The 21,566-nt window shown below is 35.4% G+C and overlaps 6 protein-coding genes across 8 annotated transcripts in view; 4 read left to right on the forward strand and 2 right to left on the reverse strand.

Annotated features, from left to right (window-relative positions):
* Positions 1–17,021, reverse strand: part of LOC116844858 — a 29,972-nt gene extending 12,951 nt beyond the window's left edge. The window contains exons 1-2 of one of the 2 annotated variants that reach the window (XM_032816943.1): positions 16,697–17,021; positions 141–1,326 (exon numbers count right to left, since the gene is read on the reverse strand). In XM_032816943.1, coding sequence (XP_032672834.1) covers positions 141–1,326; positions 16,697–16,873 — 1,363 coding nt within the window. In that variant the 5' untranslated portion in view covers positions 16,874–17,021. The remainder of the gene's footprint in view (positions 1–140; positions 1,327–16,696) is intronic. The other variant, XM_032816944.1, reaches the window with a different exon arrangement.
* On the forward strand, positions 1,324–9,681 carry LOC116844857. Its single transcript, XM_032816942.1, has 13 exons — positions 1,324–2,734; positions 3,048–3,394; positions 3,671–3,732; positions 3,858–4,086; positions 4,220–4,342; positions 4,422–4,700; positions 4,773–4,952; positions 5,051–5,510; positions 5,661–7,601; positions 7,764–8,658; positions 8,730–8,856; positions 9,087–9,229; positions 9,435–9,681. The coding sequence occupies exons 1-13, from the start codon at positions 2,679–2,681 to the stop codon at positions 9,606–9,608; spliced, it is 5,016 nt and encodes a 1,671-aa protein (XP_032672833.1). The 5' UTR covers positions 1,324–2,678; the 3' UTR covers positions 9,609–9,681.
* On the forward strand, positions 10,358–11,971 carry LOC116844869 (general transcription factor IIH subunit 3). The gene is made up of 6 exons (XM_032816967.1): positions 10,358–10,529; positions 10,611–11,107; positions 11,195–11,317; positions 11,403–11,538; positions 11,688–11,724; positions 11,815–11,971. The coding sequence occupies exons 1-6, from the start codon at positions 10,520–10,522 to the stop codon at positions 11,888–11,890; spliced, it is 879 nt and encodes a 292-aa protein (XP_032672858.1). The 5' UTR covers positions 10,358–10,519; the 3' UTR covers positions 11,891–11,971.
* LOC116844861 (inhibitor of growth protein 3) lies at positions 12,626–16,480 on the forward strand. Its single transcript, XM_032816950.1, has 6 exons — positions 12,626–12,944; positions 13,540–13,611; positions 13,738–14,097; positions 14,401–14,821; positions 15,138–15,336; positions 15,506–16,480. Exons 1-6 carry the CDS (start codon positions 12,917–12,919, stop codon positions 15,620–15,622), a joined length of 1,197 nt encoding a protein of 398 aa, XP_032672841.1. The 5' UTR covers positions 12,626–12,916; the 3' UTR covers positions 15,623–16,480.
* A 65-nt stretch (positions 17,022–17,086) lies between the features above and the next one.
* Positions 17,087–20,925, forward strand: LOC116844864 (sideroflexin-2-like). Its single transcript, XM_032816953.1, has 6 exons — positions 17,087–17,582; positions 17,720–17,890; positions 17,990–18,191; positions 18,592–18,887; positions 19,065–19,112; positions 19,239–20,925. The coding sequence occupies exons 1-6, from the start codon at positions 17,389–17,391 to the stop codon at positions 19,348–19,350; spliced, it is 1,023 nt and encodes a 340-aa protein (XP_032672844.1). The 5' UTR covers positions 17,087–17,388; the 3' UTR covers positions 19,351–20,925.
* LOC116844866 (sideroflexin-2) overlaps positions 19,508–21,566 on the reverse strand; it is a 4,817-nt gene continuing 2,758 nt past the window's right edge. The window contains exons 4-9 of one of the 2 annotated variants that reach the window (XM_032816960.1): positions 21,284–21,482; positions 20,922–21,047; positions 20,774–20,840; positions 20,572–20,671; positions 20,435–20,482; positions 19,508–20,352 (exon numbers count right to left, since the gene is read on the reverse strand). In XM_032816960.1, the coding sequence (XP_032672851.1) occupies positions 20,238–20,352; positions 20,435–20,482; positions 20,572–20,671; positions 20,774–20,840; positions 20,922–21,047; positions 21,284–21,482 (655 nt within the window). In that variant the 3' untranslated portion in view covers positions 19,508–20,237. The remainder of the gene's footprint in view (positions 20,353–20,434; positions 20,483–20,571; positions 20,672–20,773; positions 20,841–20,921; positions 21,048–21,283; positions 21,483–21,566) is intronic. The other variant, XM_032816961.1, reaches the window with a different exon arrangement.

Here is a 21,566-nt window from a genome sequence, read left to right on the forward strand (position 1 = left end):
AGGTTAGATATATATTTTTATAAATAGACAAATAGATCTGAATGCACAAATCAAATACGCTAACTCAAATAGGGTGAAATAACTGTAGATAAAATTATACTTTGAGTATATTGAAAATTGATTAGAGTATCATTATTTACCAAAATCAACAGTGTTTATTCTGCCACCAATCCTATCATTAGCTTCCAATACTACAAAATCACTTATTCCCTCTTGCAATAGTCTTGAGGCAGCTGCAATGCCAGATGCACCTGCTCCAACAATTATAATTTTTACTCTCTTCAGCATCTTGTCGGCTTTATATTTAGAACTGTCTATTGACAATTTTATTGAACTTTGTTGATTTGATCTTTCTTCTTTCCTCACTATTTTTGTAGGTATCTGTAGTGTTGGTAACACACGTGTTGTACCTTTGTTTAATAGTGATAGCTTTAAAAATATTTGCTGGGATAAAGAATCAATGATCAGTTTATTCGTTTGATTACTGAACTGTTTATTGAGCTGATTATTATATTCTTTATTAAATTGAATTTCAGCCTGTGAATTGTAATTTATTAAGTTAACTGGTTCCTGGTTATCTGACTCTTCAGGAGAAAAATAATAGGTCACTGCAATGTTCTTGTGGTATAGTAAATGACCACTTGTATCTTCTGCAATTGGTTGATGTGCTTGAGGCACAGTATCAATCAAACTTGTAGTTACAATATCTTCCTGGCATATAGTATTTAAAGTTTTGCTTTTTCCTGTTTCAAATAACTGTTCTTCTTGAAATATGATATTATCCTGATTATCGTTGTTTGATCTGATAATATCCAATTGATTTTTAAGAGTTAAAAGATTTTCTTTGGATCTAGAACTATATATTATATTTGTTTGTTTTATAGGTTTTGAGATATGGTCATAATTCCAAGGTTTCTTTTGGAGCAAAGTAACATTATTTGTTTCAGCAAAGCACTGTAAATCTAATGTGTCTTCTTCTTTGTAGAGCTGTTTCTTTTGAGACTCTATATCAATCCTATTATCGTTGTTTAAGTTAGAAATAAACAACGAATCATTAGAAATTGAATCTATTGAGGATGTAATAGTATTGCATGTTGTATCTTCTTGTATAGGTGATTGTCTTCCACTAAACACAGTATCAATTTGTATATCATCTCTTGCAATCTTTAATACATTAAGGGATACATCCTCTTCAGTTATATTAGACAATGCATTACTTGAAATGGACAATTGCTCTTTTTGTGATATAATATGATCCTGGTTAGTGTTATTTGACTTATTAGTGCTCAATAGATGATTGGTAGCTTCAATACTCCTTTGTGAATCCTGCATTTAAAATGGAATGCATATATAAGCTACACTTAAATAGAGTTAAATTTACTTGAGCTAATAACGCTTTGGCTTTGAATAATAGTTCTCAGCAATATATATAATATAGCTGAGATTGACTATAATATTATATCAGTTCTAACAAGATAAGAAAAAGTGCTAATATTTATTTCTTCAATTTTCAGTCGTAAAAGTTTTAGAGAATTTAATATCTCAGAATTTTTATATATACAATCTTAACCATATTCATTAGTTAATATTTTAGTGATTAGAGAATAAATTTACTGGCAAGCTCAGAAAATATTTTTAGACGTTGGAACGTTTACAAATTCTAACATTTCTATAAATGAAAGCTGAAGTGCACATCAGTCCTTTGTCTTCTAAGGCGCACACACACACGTTCTCGAAAATCTAATTCAACATTTATTTATCTAAAGTATATTATCACTCATTTGACCTTATAAATCCAATTAATTACGTTTTAATGTCCGCACAGCATGTTTTCCCAAATTTTTATTCAACACTTTGCGTTCAAAGTTTACCAGATTTTTTAGTATTTTTTAGGCACATTTACGAGACAACATATTAGCTCTCGACAAAAAAGATACGTGGTTATGTCCTCGTGGAGCGATAAATATTATCGGAGGAACGACAAATAACAAATAGATCGCTCTTAAAAATGGACAAAGTCCTTTCTTTTTTTTTTGTGGAAGATGTAACAATAGATAAGATATAACAATGTAACTAACTTACCGCTCTGCCCTCTCCTCACAACCTAACGCAACAACTACGCCTGCGTATACAAACCGCACCACCGAATGCATTGGAATGCACCCGGTTTTCACGGACTTTATATACTCGTGAGATGAACGCTATCTACTTCCGTTTTGATCCCCCCAGTATTACGAAATCATAGATGGATAACATGCGCGCTGAATTATAATCCCTCGCTATCGCTATCTATTTATCAAAATATTTAAATCTCGAAATGTTGACGCGGGAAATAATTAAATAAAAATTACTTTGCTCTTAGCTAGTTTTTAGATTAAAAAGATTTTCTCTATTTACAGTTTCAGTTTTATGTTAACGATTTAAATACAAATAGAAAGATTAGATGGGAATTTATTCAAACCTTTATCTGATATTTTTCTTTATTGTCACCACACATCACACACAATACACACATTATATATATATATATATACACACATTATCAACTGTCGAGTTTCAGTCGCATATTTATAACCACTTTTTCTACAATGTGTTTTAAATTGTCAAGTATTTCTTTCTACTAAGTTAATTTAAACATATATTCTATTATATAATTACATATTATCAGTTTCGTCGAAATGGTAAAAATTTTCTCAAAAACTTCAAGCACATGCATGCAGCTTTATCATAAAAAGTAAGTATTAAATATCAGTAGACATATCACACGATTAAAACAGTTACACAAGATTATTAATTAATAAAAAATTAATGAGTAGAATTCCTTATATACAATTCTAAATTTACATGTGTTTTTCCTACTGATTGTATAAAATATTTGTTTTCCCTTGATTTGCTTCATATAAATTTCACATGATTTTTGTAGTGCACAAATTATAATTTATTTAAGATATAAATTTTTCTAAAAGAAGACTGTGTGTGTGTGTATGTGTGAAAACAAAGACAAAACTAATGTCATTTTTAATGTAATTTTGTTGTTCTATGAATAGCTTTGACCCACTAACAAGATATGATCAACGAATGCCACCTTATAATCCTTTGCCAACAACAATAACTTCTGTACATGAGTGTCCAGTATCTAAGCTACAAATTGAATACTTTACACCTCAACAAAATCATGAAAGAAGAAAATATATTAAAGTTAAAACATCAGTAACAAGGGATCAACTACTAAAGAGCAGTAAATTGAATTATTTTCAAAGCAATAGAAACAATGGTTCAGTAAGGTGGTATCTGGAAGATGAGATTGCATTGGCAAAGGATATCTTCTGGGTGGAAAAACAAAGAATTTATAATGAGATGATTGATAGAGCAATTAAAATTGCAAAAAAAAAACGTGAGTCTTTTTCTTTAATTCTTAAGTTAAAAGTATATAACATCTATCTTGTTTATCAGGTAATTATTGTATATTATATATAAAAATAGTTATAATATAACTATTAGTTATATAATATTATATTATATATAAAAATTACCTGACTTATATGAAAATTACCACATATAAAAATTATCCTGGATCTTGTTATTTCAATATAAAAATACACATCTTGTAAATTTATTATTTGTAATTATAAATTAACTACAATAAGCAAATTTTGTTCATTATCTACAGAAAAGAGTTATATGTCATATTTGAAGTGTCCACGATGGTATCAGGACTTTTCTCCAAAACAAGTACGATATAAAAGTATATCACAATCTTCCTTTAATGTACTATTTTAACCTAGATTAGGTTACGTTAGGTTAAATATTTAAATTAATATATTTGATAATATCCAGAAGATTTTATAAATTTGTAGATGAGAAATTTAATGAACTTGACGAATATAATGCGTATCGATTATGAGGAGACAGTAACAAGCGGCACGCAAACGATATTAATAGCTATCGGTATCATCTCAACATTCTTCAAGCTTATGCCGAATATCATCAGACAATTGCACATATCATGCAATTTAGATAGTGTTTATTTTCTTCAGGAAGTCTACAAAATTTTAACTGGAATTGATTTTCAAAACGAGGGATATAGTAAATTTCACTGTATTTTGCTTGTAATGTTGAAGAGAAAAAATTTATTATAATAAATCTATTAAAGAATATCATAGAATTTCCTTGAATATTTTAGGAATATTTTAGGATAATAGAACTATTTATTTTGCAGAGAAATTTTACGACTGCAATGAGAGAATAATATTGTCGGCTATTGCATTTTTAACATTGCCAGAAACAGTGATGGAATTGCACAGAAGACTTCCGGAAGTTATTATACCAAGATTACTTAAACGTAAGTTTAACTAATTATTATAAATATAACTAACTGATAACTAAACAGATATTGTATTTACCATTAATTCATATTTTAGCAAGATCGCCGATATATTTGATAAGGCGTAAAAGTAGATGTCCTTATAAAGAAGAATTGTTCAAGTGTCCTGACTGGGCTAGCTATCGAAATGACTTGCAACGATGGCGGAAAGAATACAAACTATTTCCAATCCCGAAAGTGATTTTACCACTCAAGAAATATAGAAAATCTTTCATTAATAATAAAGTACCATCTGAGTTCAATAAGAAGGAAGGAGAAAATATTTACGCCAAACATTTGGAAGAAATTAACATGAAAAAAGTCTTTGATCAGCAAGGTAAAAGATAGATCAATAGAAAATAATATCATAAACAAGCATTTTTTCATTAAAGTATCAATTTATAAATAGATAGAAGAAATATCGACAAACAAACAGGATACAAATATGGAAATTCTACAAGCAAAGAAAATTTGTACACGAAAAAGTCGGAAACTTTCGCTATTCAGCTGCCAGACGAGAATAAAAAGTTTGACTTCACAATTACTGGCCTCAGTGAAAAGTCAGCGATGGTAGAATATAAAATATGCGGTATAAACTATTGCAATTTTGTTATTTTAATATATATACTCTGATAAAGTTTTAAGTGAATGCAAAGATCTTGTGTAATTTTAATTTAATTATATTAGGCATGCTAAAACCACCTAGAGCAGGTAGGAAGTCTTTGTTGGGTGGTAAGGAACCTCATTATATAATAGCCGGCGCGTCCGAAGATCCACCGAGTTGTTCTGTAACATATGAGATCACCGGTGTCGCCGATGTGACACCCACTAACAGCGATGAGAGATTCTTCGCGGTTCTGAAGCTCGGCGACGGACCCAGGAAAATTTTTCCCAGCGGTAGAGAACACTTGTCTAGGAAATGGCAGGAGTGGTTGTTCAACATCGACGAGGAGTTCAAACGTTTGCAGAAAGAAGCTAATGAGCTCATCAAGAGCGTGCGAGCTACCACGAGGATCGTGTTCCCTGAGCCCGTTTGTGATAGTTGCTGCTCGTGTCGGCAGACTGCAAAAACTCGCGAAAAGCTGCGACAAACTAAGACGCCGTATTTGCTAATCGACAACGTGATGAAGGACAAAGATGAAATCAAGTAAGCGATTTTTGCCTGGAATATTCAAATTTTCATGTTAAATTTTCTAAAGAGTCCAGACTTTTTAGAAATATAAGTCAGAGTCAATAAGAATGAAAATTAAGTTACAAATTTAACGATCTAAAGATCTAAGGACATTTTTCGTGACAGATATATTGTAGGTTCGATGGTGTTGCATTCTCCAGCGCCGAGTCTAACAGGCTCGGAGGTCAACTTGTTGGAGATGGTCGCCTCACAGGATGAAATCAAGACAAACATCATCGTAAACGGCGTCACCAACGAGAATGGCAAGACTCAATACTATATATCGGGTGTTCAAAAGGAGAAAATACACGTGCCGTCGCGAATACCTGATGCTCTATCACTTCAGACCATTAGTCTTCAATCCAGAAATGTGCCATCCTGTGCGTGCGTCATTCGGCAAATATTCAACAAAGACGTAAATTTTTCTGCAAGCAAAGACGACATCCCTTGGACAAATGACGAAGGATTATGCATGGGGAAGAAGTATAGACCAAACGAATCAGGCGCATACTCCTGCAAGATGTATCCCGGCGATGAATCTTGCAAACGTAATCCTTTCAAGAAGTTGATGAAGATAAAAGAGCAAGAGGAAGGAAAAGGAGAGGAAAGGACAGAACTTACCGAAGTAGAGAAACCAATTCAAGCTTTAGAAAAGAAGACACCGGAAAAGAAAGACAAATTTATTCCTGATCCAAATTACCCTGCTTACGACGATCCTTGGAACATAGCACGCACTGCACCATCAGCAAAAGAACTTGTAACGGACTACGAGAAGAGTTTGAAATTGACTCCTCGTTCATTACCCGCGGTATCTTCATCACTAAAGACGCAGGATAGGCAAAAGGATACTTTCTTGTCGAACAAATTGAAGAAGTTCGACAAAGAAATCGATCAAGAAGTGTCTTCTAAAGTTTCCTCAAAATCATCGAAGATGCCGGTGAAGGGGGTCCAAGAAAAAAAAACCAGAGGAAAACAACATACGGAAAAAATGAATAAGAAGCAGAAAAATGTGCAGGTACCTTCTAAAAAGATCACAGCTAATGCGAGGAGCGTAAGACTGTTAAACGAAGTTTCCAAGTTTAGTTCAATGAATAAAACGGAGAAAAAACGATTGATCTTAATTCAAGCCGACGAATTAGCCAAACAATCCAACAAAGTTCACAAGACACGTAAAGATGTCTTTGTAAAGAGAAATAGGAAGAAAATTATAACAAATGGAACTGATCAGATCGACGATCGAAAGCAAGAAATGGAAAGATTGAAGACTATGATGAAAACTTACACAGAGATTTTAGGCGATGTCCAGCCAGCGATTCTTCCATGGGAGCAACCTTCTACAATTGGACCACGAGAAAAATTCGACGATACTTCGATTGATGAAGAGGAGAACCGTAGAATCTCCAAGGAACCTTGTGGCTGGAGAACAAAATCGGAACAGGAGCTTCCAGCGAAAAAGACCTTGGTCTATCTTTGTGAGCCGGACTACCCTCTAGAGACTGTAGCGGTTCGTCCTGGAGGACGGCCGTGTCGATGCAGAGAGAACAGGAACAAGAAGAAGATCCTTATGTATAACGTGAGTGGCCTGGTAGATGAAAAAAAGGATGGGAGAAGAGTTAAAAAGGCAGGCGGGAGGACGAAGTTGAAAGTTGAGAATAGAATCATCGATGGCGTCACTTATTTCACGCCACCTATCAGTCCTCGAAGAAGCGACGAATATATTCCAGAGTACGAGCTGCTCGAGTCACCGTACGATATATGCGTCGGCGAAGCTACAAAAAGTTCGAAGCTGCTCGACAAACATTTCGACTCGAAAAATATGATAGAGAAAATACGGAAGTCTGAGCCTTGCAACTGTAGCAATCGCATAGATAAAATCAGCATCACGAAAGAAAGCGACATTCAGAAGAAAGAGATTGAAGAAGCTCGACAGAAACTGATGGAGTCCAAATCGCCGGAAGAAAAAGTGAAAATGGCGTTAAAGGATGCAGCACTGATGGAATATTTTACTCAGCCTAAGTATGATGCTTCCTGTCGAATATCTTATAGAAAGAATAAAAAAAGAGTCAAGTAAGTAAAAAAATGAAATATTTATTTAATACAATCGCGATCGTGAATGTTAGAAAAAATCCGTCAATTACATCTTTAATAATTTCAGCATATCAAACAATCCTTTAATTCAAAGCGCATTTGATAATATTCGCAAGAAATCAATCTTAATATTTATTGTAGGCCTCTCAGGTTGCAGATGGTAAAACCCGTATGCGAGTGTAAATATGAAAGGAAGATTGTGGAGCGGAATGAAGAAAAGGCGAAATGGAAGGCGCGTCAACAAAAGCTGAAAACCTTGAAGAAGCAACCTTTCATGCACATCGTCGACACCTCGAGACCGATGGTGCCAGATACAAAGTTTATCATATCTGACGTGAAGAGAATCCCGCTGGAAAACGATTACGGAGACGAAGTCAAATATTGTATAACAGGGGTGGCGGAGAATCTCACCATGTCGTCGTCTCAGCGAATAGTCGACGGCCTAAAAATGTGCACACCAGTTGTGACACCGGAACCGAGCAAGGAAGACTTGCGGCGAGACACACCACATCGTCATTGGTCACCGATGGACATTCCCCCTGGTCCGTTGCCGAGGAAAGACGCCGCTTTGAAGGAAGAAATGGAACGCAGAAAAAAAGTCAGGGATGAAGCTTTCAGAATTATTTATGGAGAGGACAAGCAAGATGTGTCTCGTTTGGCGTATCATGATTGTCCTGAAACGTGCTTGAAGAAATCGATGGACGTAGTCGAAAATAATTCTGAGCTAGAAAAGATTGATACAAGTGTGAAGATGCAAGTGCCTAAGACACAAATGAGATCACATTTACTGAGCGCGAAGAAAACTAACGGTAAGATGAGACGTAGACGAAATGTATCACCTAACAACGTTCTTGTTTCTCGTGAGAATTTAAAACATTCCGAGAAAGCCGCTAGCGAAGGTGGTCAACAAGATGCGTCGTACAAACAAACGATCGAGAAGACAGAAAAGAAGAATGACGACGATATACCTCGAGTGAATAACGACGGTGATAGAAAATATTTAAGTGACAAATTGGACTTAATGACAATCATAAAGGTATATCTTCACCGATATCTATAACTTAGAAATTGGAAAAGAAAATTATGCATCTCAAAATAAATACTTAGGCCGAATTGAAGAAGATGGCTACAGAAGGATACATATTCGCCAAGTTGCCCGAATGCTACTTGATGCCACAACTTCAAGATTGGGTCATGTACAGGAAAGGTGTCGCTTTCTCAGAGACTGATAAAAGTACTTTTCATTTGTATACTTGAAGAACTGTATTTACAAATTGTTTTCAATCTTATTTTTCTTATGAAAATTACATGTTATATAGTTATGTAGAAAACTTAAAATAAGTTTGTTAGTATGTAATCCAAAAATATGGACTGAAAACAATTTGAAATTAAGTTTTACCATTGAAATGCTATTTCCTTCTTTTTTTTAAATCGTCATTTCATTCGTTTTTTCTGCTTTTACAGAAGCTTTAATGCGACATACCCTTTTCATTTGGAGACAATTGGACACGATGCCGCAACCGAAAATTGAATTACCGTCATTGCATATGACACCACATCAATTACGGGAACTAACCTATGACCGAGCCGAAGAGATGAAGAAGAAGGTTTATATTAATCATTTACGTCAATTGCAATTTTCAATATTTATGATTGTGTACAGAAAATATCTAATCTGAGTTTTTCTTATTTTTCAACTCCAATTTACTAATTTTTCAAGTTTTAATAATCAAGTTTTAATCATATGAATATCAATTCTTAATATTGAACTAATCGCTTTGGAGTGATCATTGCACTGTATTTTTTAAACAGATTGAAAAGAAGATGGCAACTTTTTATAGCAAAATACATAAATCGCGTGTTTTCTATGCTCGTTCTTCCTGGGGCTCCATGGAGTTCGGGAAGTTCCCTTCTACATGGTTTAAAAGAGCTTTCTTCACGTACATGGCCAGTAGAGAAGCCGATGGTCATATTTACAAATTATAATTAGTTTCTGAAGCTCAAGATATGTCACACCATATGTAGATGTTATCGGTGAATATTAATTGATAAATAACAGGTATATATATTGTACTAAATATAACTAATATGATCTTTATCAAAATTTTTAATATTGTATTAATTAATAATTTTATTTAATATTATTTATATTATATAATTCTACTTAACTATATTGTTAATTTTTTCAACTATTTATAAATTTATTGCGTTGTTTGCCCTTTGATATTTTTACACCTAATACCTGTGTATACTGGCCTTTCTTTAGAAAGAGTTTTCATTGTATTTTGCTTATTCACATCTGGGTATATTCCAAAACGTCCTTTCCAAAGAAAATTTTACTTTTAAGTCTATAGTGTATGTAACATGAACTATAGATTTAAGAGTCTGCAAGGCTGCGTTCGGAAACGTCATTCGAGTACTCTTCCTTTCTTTTTATCTCACTTTTGTATCTCGCTCACTCCAACATAATGGGTACACTTGGGTGACGTTTCCAAACGCAGCCCTGCAGACCCTTAAGAGTAAAATTTTCCTCGAAAAAGATGTTTTGGAATACAACCCTGGTATGCAACGAGCATCAGGCGCAACAGTGTCGAAAGTGCAAGCAATGCGAATAAACCTTATGTTTTTATAGTATAATTTATTTACCGACGGTAATTTTTTCAACTTAATAAGTGCATTGATGCGTCATAGATGACGCCATAAGACTGAGAGAAGGTTTCAATTTTGATCACATCCGTCGCAAGCGGTAATATTCGCAGTTGTGGTTTGTTCCCATGTCTCACGATTGTTTATAACCTCTTCAAGCCCGGGCGGTGTTTTGAAAATTTGTCGATTATTATTATAATTATTTTTATTATAATTAAAAAGAAAAAAGGAAACTCTACGTTTGAAGCATAATGTCAAGTGGTAATGTATCATTTTACTATATATAATTGACTAAAAATATAAAACTTATTTATTTATTTCTTTATCTGTGACATCTTATAGAAATAAGTACCAGCTTGCTGGTGATCGTGCTGGACGTGAATCCGGCTCAGAAGATAGTAAAACAAGAAACTAAGATACTTTCACAATGTCTTGACTCCACAATTGTCTTCGCCAATGCTCATCTCATGCAATCGTCTAACAATGAATTAGCAATGATGGCATGTCACGGTCACAGCGCCAAGTTCCTTTATCCATGTGAAAATGCAGCAGAAATCAGACAGCTGGATGGCCAGTATGAGAGATTTACAATGGTAGAGCGTACAGTACGTCTGCAATTGCAGCGGATTATCAATGAAATCTCCATGGATACTCCATTAAACACTGAGAGTCTCATTTCTGGCGCACTCAGCATGGCATTGTGTTATATTGCTCGGTTGGAACGCGACAAGGTTGCAGGCCAAAAATTGCATTCCAGAATATTGGTGATTACTGCTAGCAACGACTCAGCTACGCAATATATGAATTACATGAACATATTTTTCACAGCACAAAAAATGGTTTGTCTCTATCCAACTTTTATCTCTATTAGATTTTCTCTCTTTTAACAATTGATATTTCCAATAAAAAAGTTTCTTGGTTTTTAGAATGTTATTCTGGATGTGTGTAGCTTGGACCAAGAACTGACACTTCTGCAGCAAGGCTGTGACGTTACAGGCGGCAATTACTTGAAAGTACCGCAACTCGCCGGTTTGCTGCAGTATTTATTGGTAAATAAACTTGTGATTAATTTTGTGCAGTAATCGATGTGATTGTTACATGAATTGTGAACATTTGTCTTTCTATGATTTTCAGTGGGTTTTCTTGCCTGATCCGAGTGTTAGGACAAAGTTGGTTCTCCCACCACCAGTCAAAGTGGATTATAGAGCAGCTTGTTTTTGTCACCAGGAACTTATTGACATTGGATATGTCTGTTCCATATGTTTATCGGGCAAGTATTCTCATAGAATTGTATTTACCTGATTATTTAGAATTCGTCATGTTCAGTGCTGTAAGATTACTTTGAATCTCAATAATAATATTGTGACTATTGCTGAGTTTTTACTTGCAAAGAAAATTTTAATATTATGTTCTTTCCAGTTTTTTGCAAGTTCAGTCCAATATGCACGACTTGTCAGTAAGTATTTTAATTATTCTAATTATAATTTAATAACTTTCTCCTACTTTGTAGAATATACACGTGATCGTCTTATTTTTCTCTTTTAAGCACGGTGTTCAAAATGCCAGGACCCATGCCAATGAAGATGAAGAAGAAGAAGAAAACTGTGGATATCGTCCATTAGGTTTTTATTGTATTTTTCATCATATTTTCATATTCGTGATTACATTGTTCAAAATAAAAGGAAAAAAAATGTTGAGTTGCACATCCTATTGTTATTATGTAATTCGTGTATCTTGCGATTCATTAACTGTGATACGACTATGCGCCGACGAATTCGTAGGCAACACATAGCCGATGCGTTCTTGGATTTCGCTTTGCGGAACTTTGCCGCCCCACACGGGAGGATTCATAGAGGATGACGACGACGACTGTCTTTCTGCTTTCTTCTTGGTTTCACGGACTTTCTGCAACTCTTCATACTCCTGCAGATCATCCAGACGCATATCTATGCGCGTCGGACTTCGTCGAATCATTTCACTGAGAAAAACAACATTGATATTACACAATATACTAATTTTTAAATTGATTGTAAAATACACAAGATACGCTGTATATTCCTGGAGTATGTTCAGATTCGGAATTAATACTTATTTGCGTATCTTAGTATAAAATAGTGACTGATTTTTTATTAATTAAAGAAATGAATAAAAAGAATGCGGAAATTTTAGAATTAAACAAGTAAGTTAATTCAGAATTTTAGATGAATGAGTTTTATCAGCGACTCGAAATTAATGAAATTTTAATTGAAAATTGACAAGAAAGAACACCACGAATTTAAATGGGGCCTCGGTGCATCTTAAATTACGCTCCTGCTCTTCGCACAATATGGCGAGGTACACGACGATGTTGCGAATAATAATCCCAAATCAATTTACATCGATCCCAAACGTCGTTCCTCGCCAATTTTATAATAGCGTAAGTCGCATTTTTTCCGCCAGAATTGCGACTTATTTCATAACGAAAACGGTGCAGAATCATTAAAAGCTCACCGAAAATGCAAGCGTAGAGTGGTTGATTACGCGTGAGCACGCTTTCGATCGGTCGGTGCTTTTACCTGAAAATTCGTGGAGAATCTTGCGTTTGTGCTGCGACAGGCAGTAGATATCAAACAGTACAACTGATCAGCAAAGTGCGACGGCACAAAACGATGCTCTATCTTGAGGATTATGTGGAAAGTAAGTATGAAAAGCGTCGTGCTCGCTTCACCTGCGGGATCCTAACCTCTCCGTGACGCTCGACTAACCTCGTGTCTCGTTTATTCGCACGATTCCACGAGTCCTGCGACGAACGTAGCCATTTTTGTTTATATTCCGCTGACCGAACCGCGTGTCCTTTTGCACGTCGATTCCAGGATCAGATTGCGATAATTACAAAATGAAAATCTTACTATCTACTTAACAACGTGTTTTCGCACTGAGAGGTTAGGGGGATGTCTGTCGACTGGTCGATACATGCTATTGTTAATTTGTTATAGCAATAATAAATAATTATTAAGATTTACAAACTGTCGTTGACTTCGATACATTCCCATATTTTTAGAATTAATTAAAAATTATGTAGAAAATTCTCTCTATGATATAACTGTATTGTGAGTTGCAGTAATAATGTATTGTCTTATTTGCACTGTACACATTGAACAACAATGATAATTAAATATCATAAGATACAGGAATTATAGGATAAGAGAAGTTTGTTTGCATTAAAGAAATTTAGACTTACAATTTATGATGATTCACTTGCTGGTGCATAATATATATTTTGTATTTTCAGTGATTGAGCATCTTCCACAAGAGCTAAGGGACCGATTCACCGAAATGAGAGAAATGGATCTAGGTGTACAGAGTATGGAGCTGTTTGAATACTTATATAAATATTTATATATTGTACTTATATATGTAAATATTTATATTATTAAGAATATAAATAGAGCTAACTTAGCAAATAATAAATATGATATGATAATTTCAGACTCAATGGATAGTTTAGAGAAGAAAGTAAAAACTTTTTTCTCTAATGCTAAGAAGATGAAACTCAGTGAAAAGGAAGCTGAATACGAAGCCATAAGAAGAGAATATTATAAGACTCTAGAGGATGCCGATGAGAAGGTGCACTTAGCCAATCAGATGTACGACTTGGTAGACAGGTATTTGAGGAGGTTGGATCAGGAATTGCACAAATTCAAGATGGAGTTAGAAGCCGACAATAAGGGCATCACTGAGATCTTGGAGAAGAGGTCTCTGGAGTTAGATCAACCACCCACGAATAGTAGTCAAAAAGAGAATCGTTACAGTTTCACATCAAGTAGAACACGGGATAATCATAGTCATTGTAAGTATAACCAAGCTGATAATATAATATTACGAATACACAAGCTGACTACACTATTGTTCTGTGGTTATTATTAATTAAATAATTAATTAAATAATTAATTATCACTCTTAAGACTTAAGAGAATATACCAACAATCGATAAATATTCTATTAAGGCAAGGTTGAAATTTGATCAAATATTGTGTAAAATTTTTTGATATCCAATTGATTAATTCGAACGTGATTAGGTCTATAACAATACTTGAAGAAAAATAGTTTCTCCTATGTGTAAATATATATATATATATATTTTTTTTTTCAGCACGATCAGAGAAGAGAAGAGACTCCAATGCGTCTTCCACGTCGGTCGAGAAAAGGATGGCGATTGAGAAACTTCCGACAACGAGTTTGCCAGAGTCACGACCGGCGTCAACAAATTCCGGACCGATTATAACAACAAGCAATGTGCCGCCGGCAGCACCGGCTATCGCTAATTCTGTGGGAACAGTATGTTATAACTTAGGTCATATTGGTGCTGGTGGTAACGCTATAGCTGCGGCAGCGTCACAAGCAATCGCCGCGACGCAATCCATGCAACAAGGCAGACGATCAGCAAGCTTAAAGGCTAGCTATGAGGCCATTAACACTGGCGGTGTGCACGCTGCCGAGTTCAGCAGAGAACTGGCTGGCGCAGCGCAGACTGCCATCGCGGCCATTCAAGAGACCACGAAAAAACATAAAAAGTATGTACCGTTGTGATTACGTGATGTTTCTTAAAAAGAAAGAAATAATCGTTTGCATTACATGAGAAAAGATTGATTCTTTTAAATTAGATATTGGGTTTTTTAATCTTTTTGGATATATATATATATATATATATATATATATATATATATTTATTTATTTATTTATTTATTTATTTATTTATTTATTTAACAGACTCATATCTTTTAAATTAGATTTTTGTTACACTTTGAAAAAATAATTTCTTCATAGAAATTATCGGTAGAATTCTTCATAGAAATAATATTAAAAAGCGTATCGCGTTTCCCACATTAGAAAGGTCACAGCCACGGTGCCGAGTTCAAGTGTGATTGCTACCGCTGTACAACAACCCGTGTCGCCACCGGTTGTAACCACGACCACGCAAGTAGTAGATCCAGACAATCCAGACTGGACTTATGATCCGAACGAACCACGATATTGTATATGCAATCAGGTTTCCTACGGTGATATGGTTGCATGCGACAATTCAGATGTAAGGCGTGAATTATTATTTTTTTTTAGATTAGGTTAATCTTTTCGATATTGCACATAAATATATCATTATGTACGAGCATATCACTATGGTTATATACACTTAATGTAGCATGAGAGAAAGTGGACATTTGGAAAGGGACAAATCTATTCATATAGTCTCTTTTCAGTGCCCATTCGAGTGGTTTCACTATCCATGTGTGGGTATCTCAGCACCACCCAAAGGCAAGTGGTACTGCCCTCAATGCACATCTTCCATGAAGAGACGTGGTGGACGAAAGAATTGATTGAGAAGGCAGTTGAGGAACGTTGACCATGAGAGAGCGATGTTACTACCTCTTAGACACTGTCCGTCGTCGAGTATCGACTTAGTTAGGGAACCGTTAGCACTGATTTTGTATGACTGTTTTGATGTAATTCGAGTTCGCGTCATCGTTATCGTCGTCGTCGTCGTCATTGCCGCCGCCACCACCGTTATCTTAACTGTCTCTTCTCTTTGTGATCGCGAATGTATGTTACGTTGACAATATTGTACTTCTCATGGAGAGAAAGAGAGAGAGGGAGAGAGGGAGAACAAATGGCACGTTTAGCAATGATGATGGATTACTGCGACTATTTAATTTTGTAAACAGTCTAATATATTTCGCGTATATCGCGTCAATGATATTCTGAGTGTTACGCGCTTTCGAGAGGAAACGAGGGGAATACAAGGTGATTCGAAAAACATGAGAACTGTTGAGTAATGTATTCTTCGACGCGTTTGAAATCGATCGTTACCCGTCGAAAAATCTAAGACACTCAGTGTCTAGTTATTTAATGTCAGATAATCTCTGACAATTAAATGTACATAAATAACGAAACTCCAAACATTTTTCTCTTTTTTTTTTAATTAATTTTTAGATATGTGTATATTTTAGTTTAGTAGAAACCTAATTTTTCAAGCATAATTGTCGGAATATTTAGTGCAAATTAAAAATCTACTTTTGTTGATCAGGAAAACAATCTCTTCGAGGTCGTCTACGAATAGCGATTTCCCTTTCGACACCGCCCTGTATAAATGATTAATTTCGAAAGCAAAAATGTAGCGAATTGGTGTATAAATAATAAAGTGAAAACGCAGAGGCGAATGTTGCTGCCAAAATGAATGATCAATTCTCTTTCGACCAATTGGCCATAATTTTTGTGTTCGAAAGTATAGTTTTGAATGTGTCTGAGATTTTTAATTTAATTAATTATATATTTAATTTTAAGTAATATTGCTTAATCTATATTTCTTTCTTTGTGGATTTACTGAATGCAATCAAGACACATTCCGAATTTTTCGTTTCATGCACAAGTCCCAATATTAAATTCACACTTACTGACGGTTTTCTTTTCGTTTTTTTCCTCTTTGTAATAGTTATTAAACATTTTTCCTGTGACCTGAACATGCTCCATATCGCGCTTCTGCAAACCTTAGATTTGAGCCATATGTATACAATCAGAATACAAAACGCACAAATCATTCCATAAAACATAGTTACTGTTAACGTGATCATTATACATATAATTATAAAAGCTATCGCGATAATCAAAACTATCGTCGTTAAACGATCTATACTTCACACGCGATTTGTCATCTATGCGATTACGCGAACGTCAAAGAATCATGACAAGTTGTGCAGCGCGTTTGGTGGGAAGGTCGTTATGTACTCGTCGTGTTTATGTTTATCGCGAAAGGGGTCTGCGAAATTGAGTATGAGATTTATTCAAATATACGGGGGTAAGAGTCGCGCAGGTCACGTGATTGGTGTGTAGGTCACGTGAGTAACGCGCGCGATGATACGAGAATCGGCGCGACGAAGTTCCGCGCGCACTTCACGACGTTGCAAAACGTCCGATCGGACTGCGATTTTCTGGTATCCATATCCACGACCAACTCTCAACGGTGCCATTTATATCGAATAAATGTTATCGAGTGTAGAATGTCAAAAAGCTCATCGGGATACACGGTATTTTGGGCATTCGATATTTCGTCCCGCAGTTTTTGGCGCAATTAGTCGTGTAACGGACAATGAGCCAACATGGCAATCCGTCTGCACGGCGAAGTAAGGATTCTGAAGGTAGAATCAACGTCGACAAGCCACTCTGGGACCAGGACACATACTTTGGCAGATGGATGCATTACGCTTTCATCACGGATTGCCGTACAATATTTGTGTCAGAGAAGAAACTGCGGGAAGCAAAAAAGCTCTGCGAGGATTATAAGTAGGCTTCAACTCTTTTGTTCTTTGACGTGACCCGACTTTCAGGTCAATTTTGCTGATATTTCGTAAAAATAGAGGAATTGACAAGAAAATCTCACTTGTGATAACATTTTCAACAAAAATCGTCATGTTTTTCAGAGCTGGAAAAGAGCCGGCGGGTGTGCAACGTGAGGACATAATCTACGCAAAGAAGCTCAGAGACAGTGCCTTTCATCCTGATACAGGTGAGCTTATGCACTTGCTCGGTAGGATGTCCTCCCAGTTACCTAGTTCCATCGTCCTTACCACTGCCATGTTGACGTTTTACAAGTAAGATAATAGCATACAAGCATATTTTTATCTACGTCTATTATTCTGTTTATTTTGTATACTTTTATTTTCTATTCCTTTCATTTTCTTGTCACACAGATCTGCTTATGGTGTGATAGCGTGTCAACTAGTTAATCAAGGTATCAATGCAATTGTTAATTATACCAATCGAAATCCTATGAGCGATGATCCTGACGACGTCAACATGTTTCATCAGGCTTTTGCATTAGCCACTACAGCGAGTTGTGCTGCGGCTTTGGGCTTCAGAAAAATACTTGCCAGCAGAGGAACCCTTTTTGCAGTAAGTAAACCTATTTCAACCTTTTTTAAGTTGCTCTTCCAAGATTAGTGCACGATAAAGTGTAGTAGTACATCTTTAATTAATAACTAAAAATCTACATAGTTATTTGCCAAGATGGTAGAGGACTTTTTTGCTCAATTTAGCCCAATGTACAAACACACGACAGCAGACATTGCCATCACTGCTCATCTACTGTGTTGCGTGTGATCAATTGTCAATTTTCTTTAATTAATAATACAAAATTTTATGTAGTTTAAAATGGTAGAAGAATTTGTGTTTGATTTTTACCTGCATGCAACAGGTGTATCATTAATTGTCAGACACTGTGTAATATAAATATCTTAATGATAAATATCTTAATAAATAAATTGTTTTATAATAAATTGTCTTTGTGTTGCAGCGTTTCGTTCCGTTCTGCGCTGTTGCAGCCGGCAACATAGTGAATCTACCCATTATGAGACAACGGGAGATCACACGGGGAATTCCGATCTTTATTAAAGATCGGGACCAATGTATCATGATGTCGCGAGTAGCTGCCATCAAAGGTATTTCCGAGTGCATTGTCACCAGGATATTAATGGCAGCGCCGGGAATGTTGTTAGTCCCGCTGGTGACTCAACGCTTACAACCATATTGTTTTCATCAGCTTCGACCGTGGCTCGCCATGCCCATCGAGATCGGTCTGAGCACAATTTGGTAATTCTTATAGCACGTTATATCGAGACGGTATTGCATAAGTTTTCGGGCAAACGTATCGATGAGTGTTGTGCAATGATAGTTTGTGCAATAGCGTTGATACGCGACCTGTTGCGTCGCACACGGGTAACTCTGAGAAAACTTATATAATACAATAAATATGATTCTTCCGCGCAGTTTGCTGATCATGATTCCCTCGGCGCTCGCCATTTATCCCCAAAGAAAGTAAGTAAATTTTCTAAAAATAATTATGAATAATCCTAAATATATTAACATATAATTATAAATAATTCTAACTAAAGGTATTATATAACTTACTGTATGTGCTAACATCCTTTTTTTCTTTTTTAGTTCAATGAAGCCGGGTCTGATGAAAATATGTCCAGGCGAGTACGAGGAGTTTCAAAAGGCAATAGGTGAATGCGCGTACCCGGACAGAGTTTATTACGACAAGGGATTATAATCGGTATGGATAAAGAGAAAAAAGCATTTACATTAGACGTTAGTCGGAAAGTCATTAGGCTCTCCATTCGGTTTATGAAATCCGAAATTTCACAAGTTACAAAAATGAATAAGGCCACGATGTAACAATTTCTATTTCATGAAATAATCTAACAACGTTTATTGATATATTAATTACGTATATTAATATATTTCTTATCAATTGCACATTTGTACGAAATCGCACATGTGTACGTTTGTTGTCATATCACTATACATGGCAGCACCTTTACTTTCGACATACTTCGACAATACGAAGTAAACAATACTATTGTTAAGTATGATATTTCAGTGCCTAACGGTATACTCAAAGAATCTTTGCAATATTAAAACATTAAAACATTAACAACTTATAAATTAATATTGAAACACTGGAGAAGAATCATTGAGCATTTGTTTGAACAGAATTATTGCTACGGTTTGTGATTAGACTACCAAAGCACCAAAGTGTATTGTCAACGTTTCATCCTTCGCTACTTATCGTTCCTATTGCGGCTAACCGCTCTCTATCGTACGATATCTATATATCGATGGAATTTCATTTTATCACCTTGTAGATATACGTGTTACGTTTCATGACTAATCCTAACTTCTAACAATTTCAAGGCGGTGTTAGAAATTAAGTACTTAATTCAGATCACGTAAAAGTTTCGTGATCTTCTAAAACGTATTAAAAAAAAGGAGGTACTATTGCAACAATCGATTATCCTTGATAAGGATATTATCAATCACGAATTCATATCTGTTCCAGCAGAAGAGTTCGCCACAAGTGCGTCAGTTGAAACAACGACACTTACAAAGGAATAGCGCTTATCTAAGAGTTTTGTAAAATAGAAACTTTACATAACATTATAACCCCTTGTTGAAGTACAAATGCGACGGTATCGCACCGCCTTCGCAGTTCTTCTTCAGCAATTCGTAATTTTCTGGTTCCCATCGTTGCAGAGTGCTCGCTTTGATAGAACTGTGAAAACAGATATGTATGCGTATGTCAACACACAAATCGAAAAGAAAAGCATTTGTGTGCGAATTGAAATACTATTTACCAATTTTGTGGGAACAACGCACACGCCGTCGGCACCATAACTGAAAGACTAAGAGAATCAACAGAATTTATGTATTAATATGATAAACGAGAGAAAATATACGACAACGATATATGACTGGGAAGGATAATACTCACGAAATGCCGCACATCATAATTTGTATCGGCGCGTGCAAAGGTTTAATTCTCTGCATCCACGCGTACTTCTCCAATCTTTCCATTATAGGCGGCAGAATGACTAAAAATATTAATTGTGATTTTAATTGATAGTATTGTTCTAGTGATGTTGAAACTGAGAATTTTAAACGAATGATTTTGAGATAAATCATACAATACGTACGCATTCCAGGTGCACACATGACGATTCTCGAAATAACGACTTGCGAAATACCTTTAACAGCCGCGAACTAAAATTATATTGATCACAAAATTCTGGTATAAGTGGGCTTGTACCAAGTGGGATTTATAATTATGAAAAAACTTTATACCTTCGATCTTGTGAGTTTTCTGCCATCTTCATCGACGAGTTCCACGCCGTTTGTGATTTCGTTTTGCCTCATTAGAGGGATATTAGCACAATTAGCGGCTGCTACTGCAGCAAACGGAACGTATCTCTGAAACATTTTTCTTTTTCATCTTATCCTCCGCAATGTGGGACGAGTTTCGGAAATTCTGTTTCAACATATGTATAGAGAGTGTCCCAAAAACTAAGAACAATTTTGTTTTACTTAGAATTCGTGTAAAATTACATTCTGGAAAATCATTATTTGTTTGCTGGCGTGAAAAAAGTTTGGGGTACTTTGCGCGCGCACGTGAATGTTTACGCACGTGTCTTCCCCGTGAAACTTACAGCCATAAGAGGACTCGCGCGTTTCTCCCAAAACGATTTACATCCTATTGCGGTCACCATTGCTGCAACGGTAGCGCTAACATAAGCTACACCTAGCTGACTAGTAGTTATAGGACTGTTAGCATTTCTGTTCGTATAATTGACAAGCGCGTTGAAGGACTGATTGACCCATTGCCAAAAAACCACTGCTTGCGTCGTCCTAAAGCAGATCAACATATATATATATATATATATATATATATATATATATATATATATATATATATATATATATATATATATA

This window comes from Odontomachus brunneus, unplaced genomic scaffold (assembly GCF_010583005.1).
Source record: "Odontomachus brunneus isolate Ranch 3 - 2012 unplaced genomic scaffold, Obru_v1 Obru_scaffold_047, whole genome shotgun sequence".
NCBI classification, from domain to species: domain Eukaryota; kingdom Metazoa; phylum Arthropoda; class Insecta; order Hymenoptera; family Formicidae; genus Odontomachus; species Odontomachus brunneus.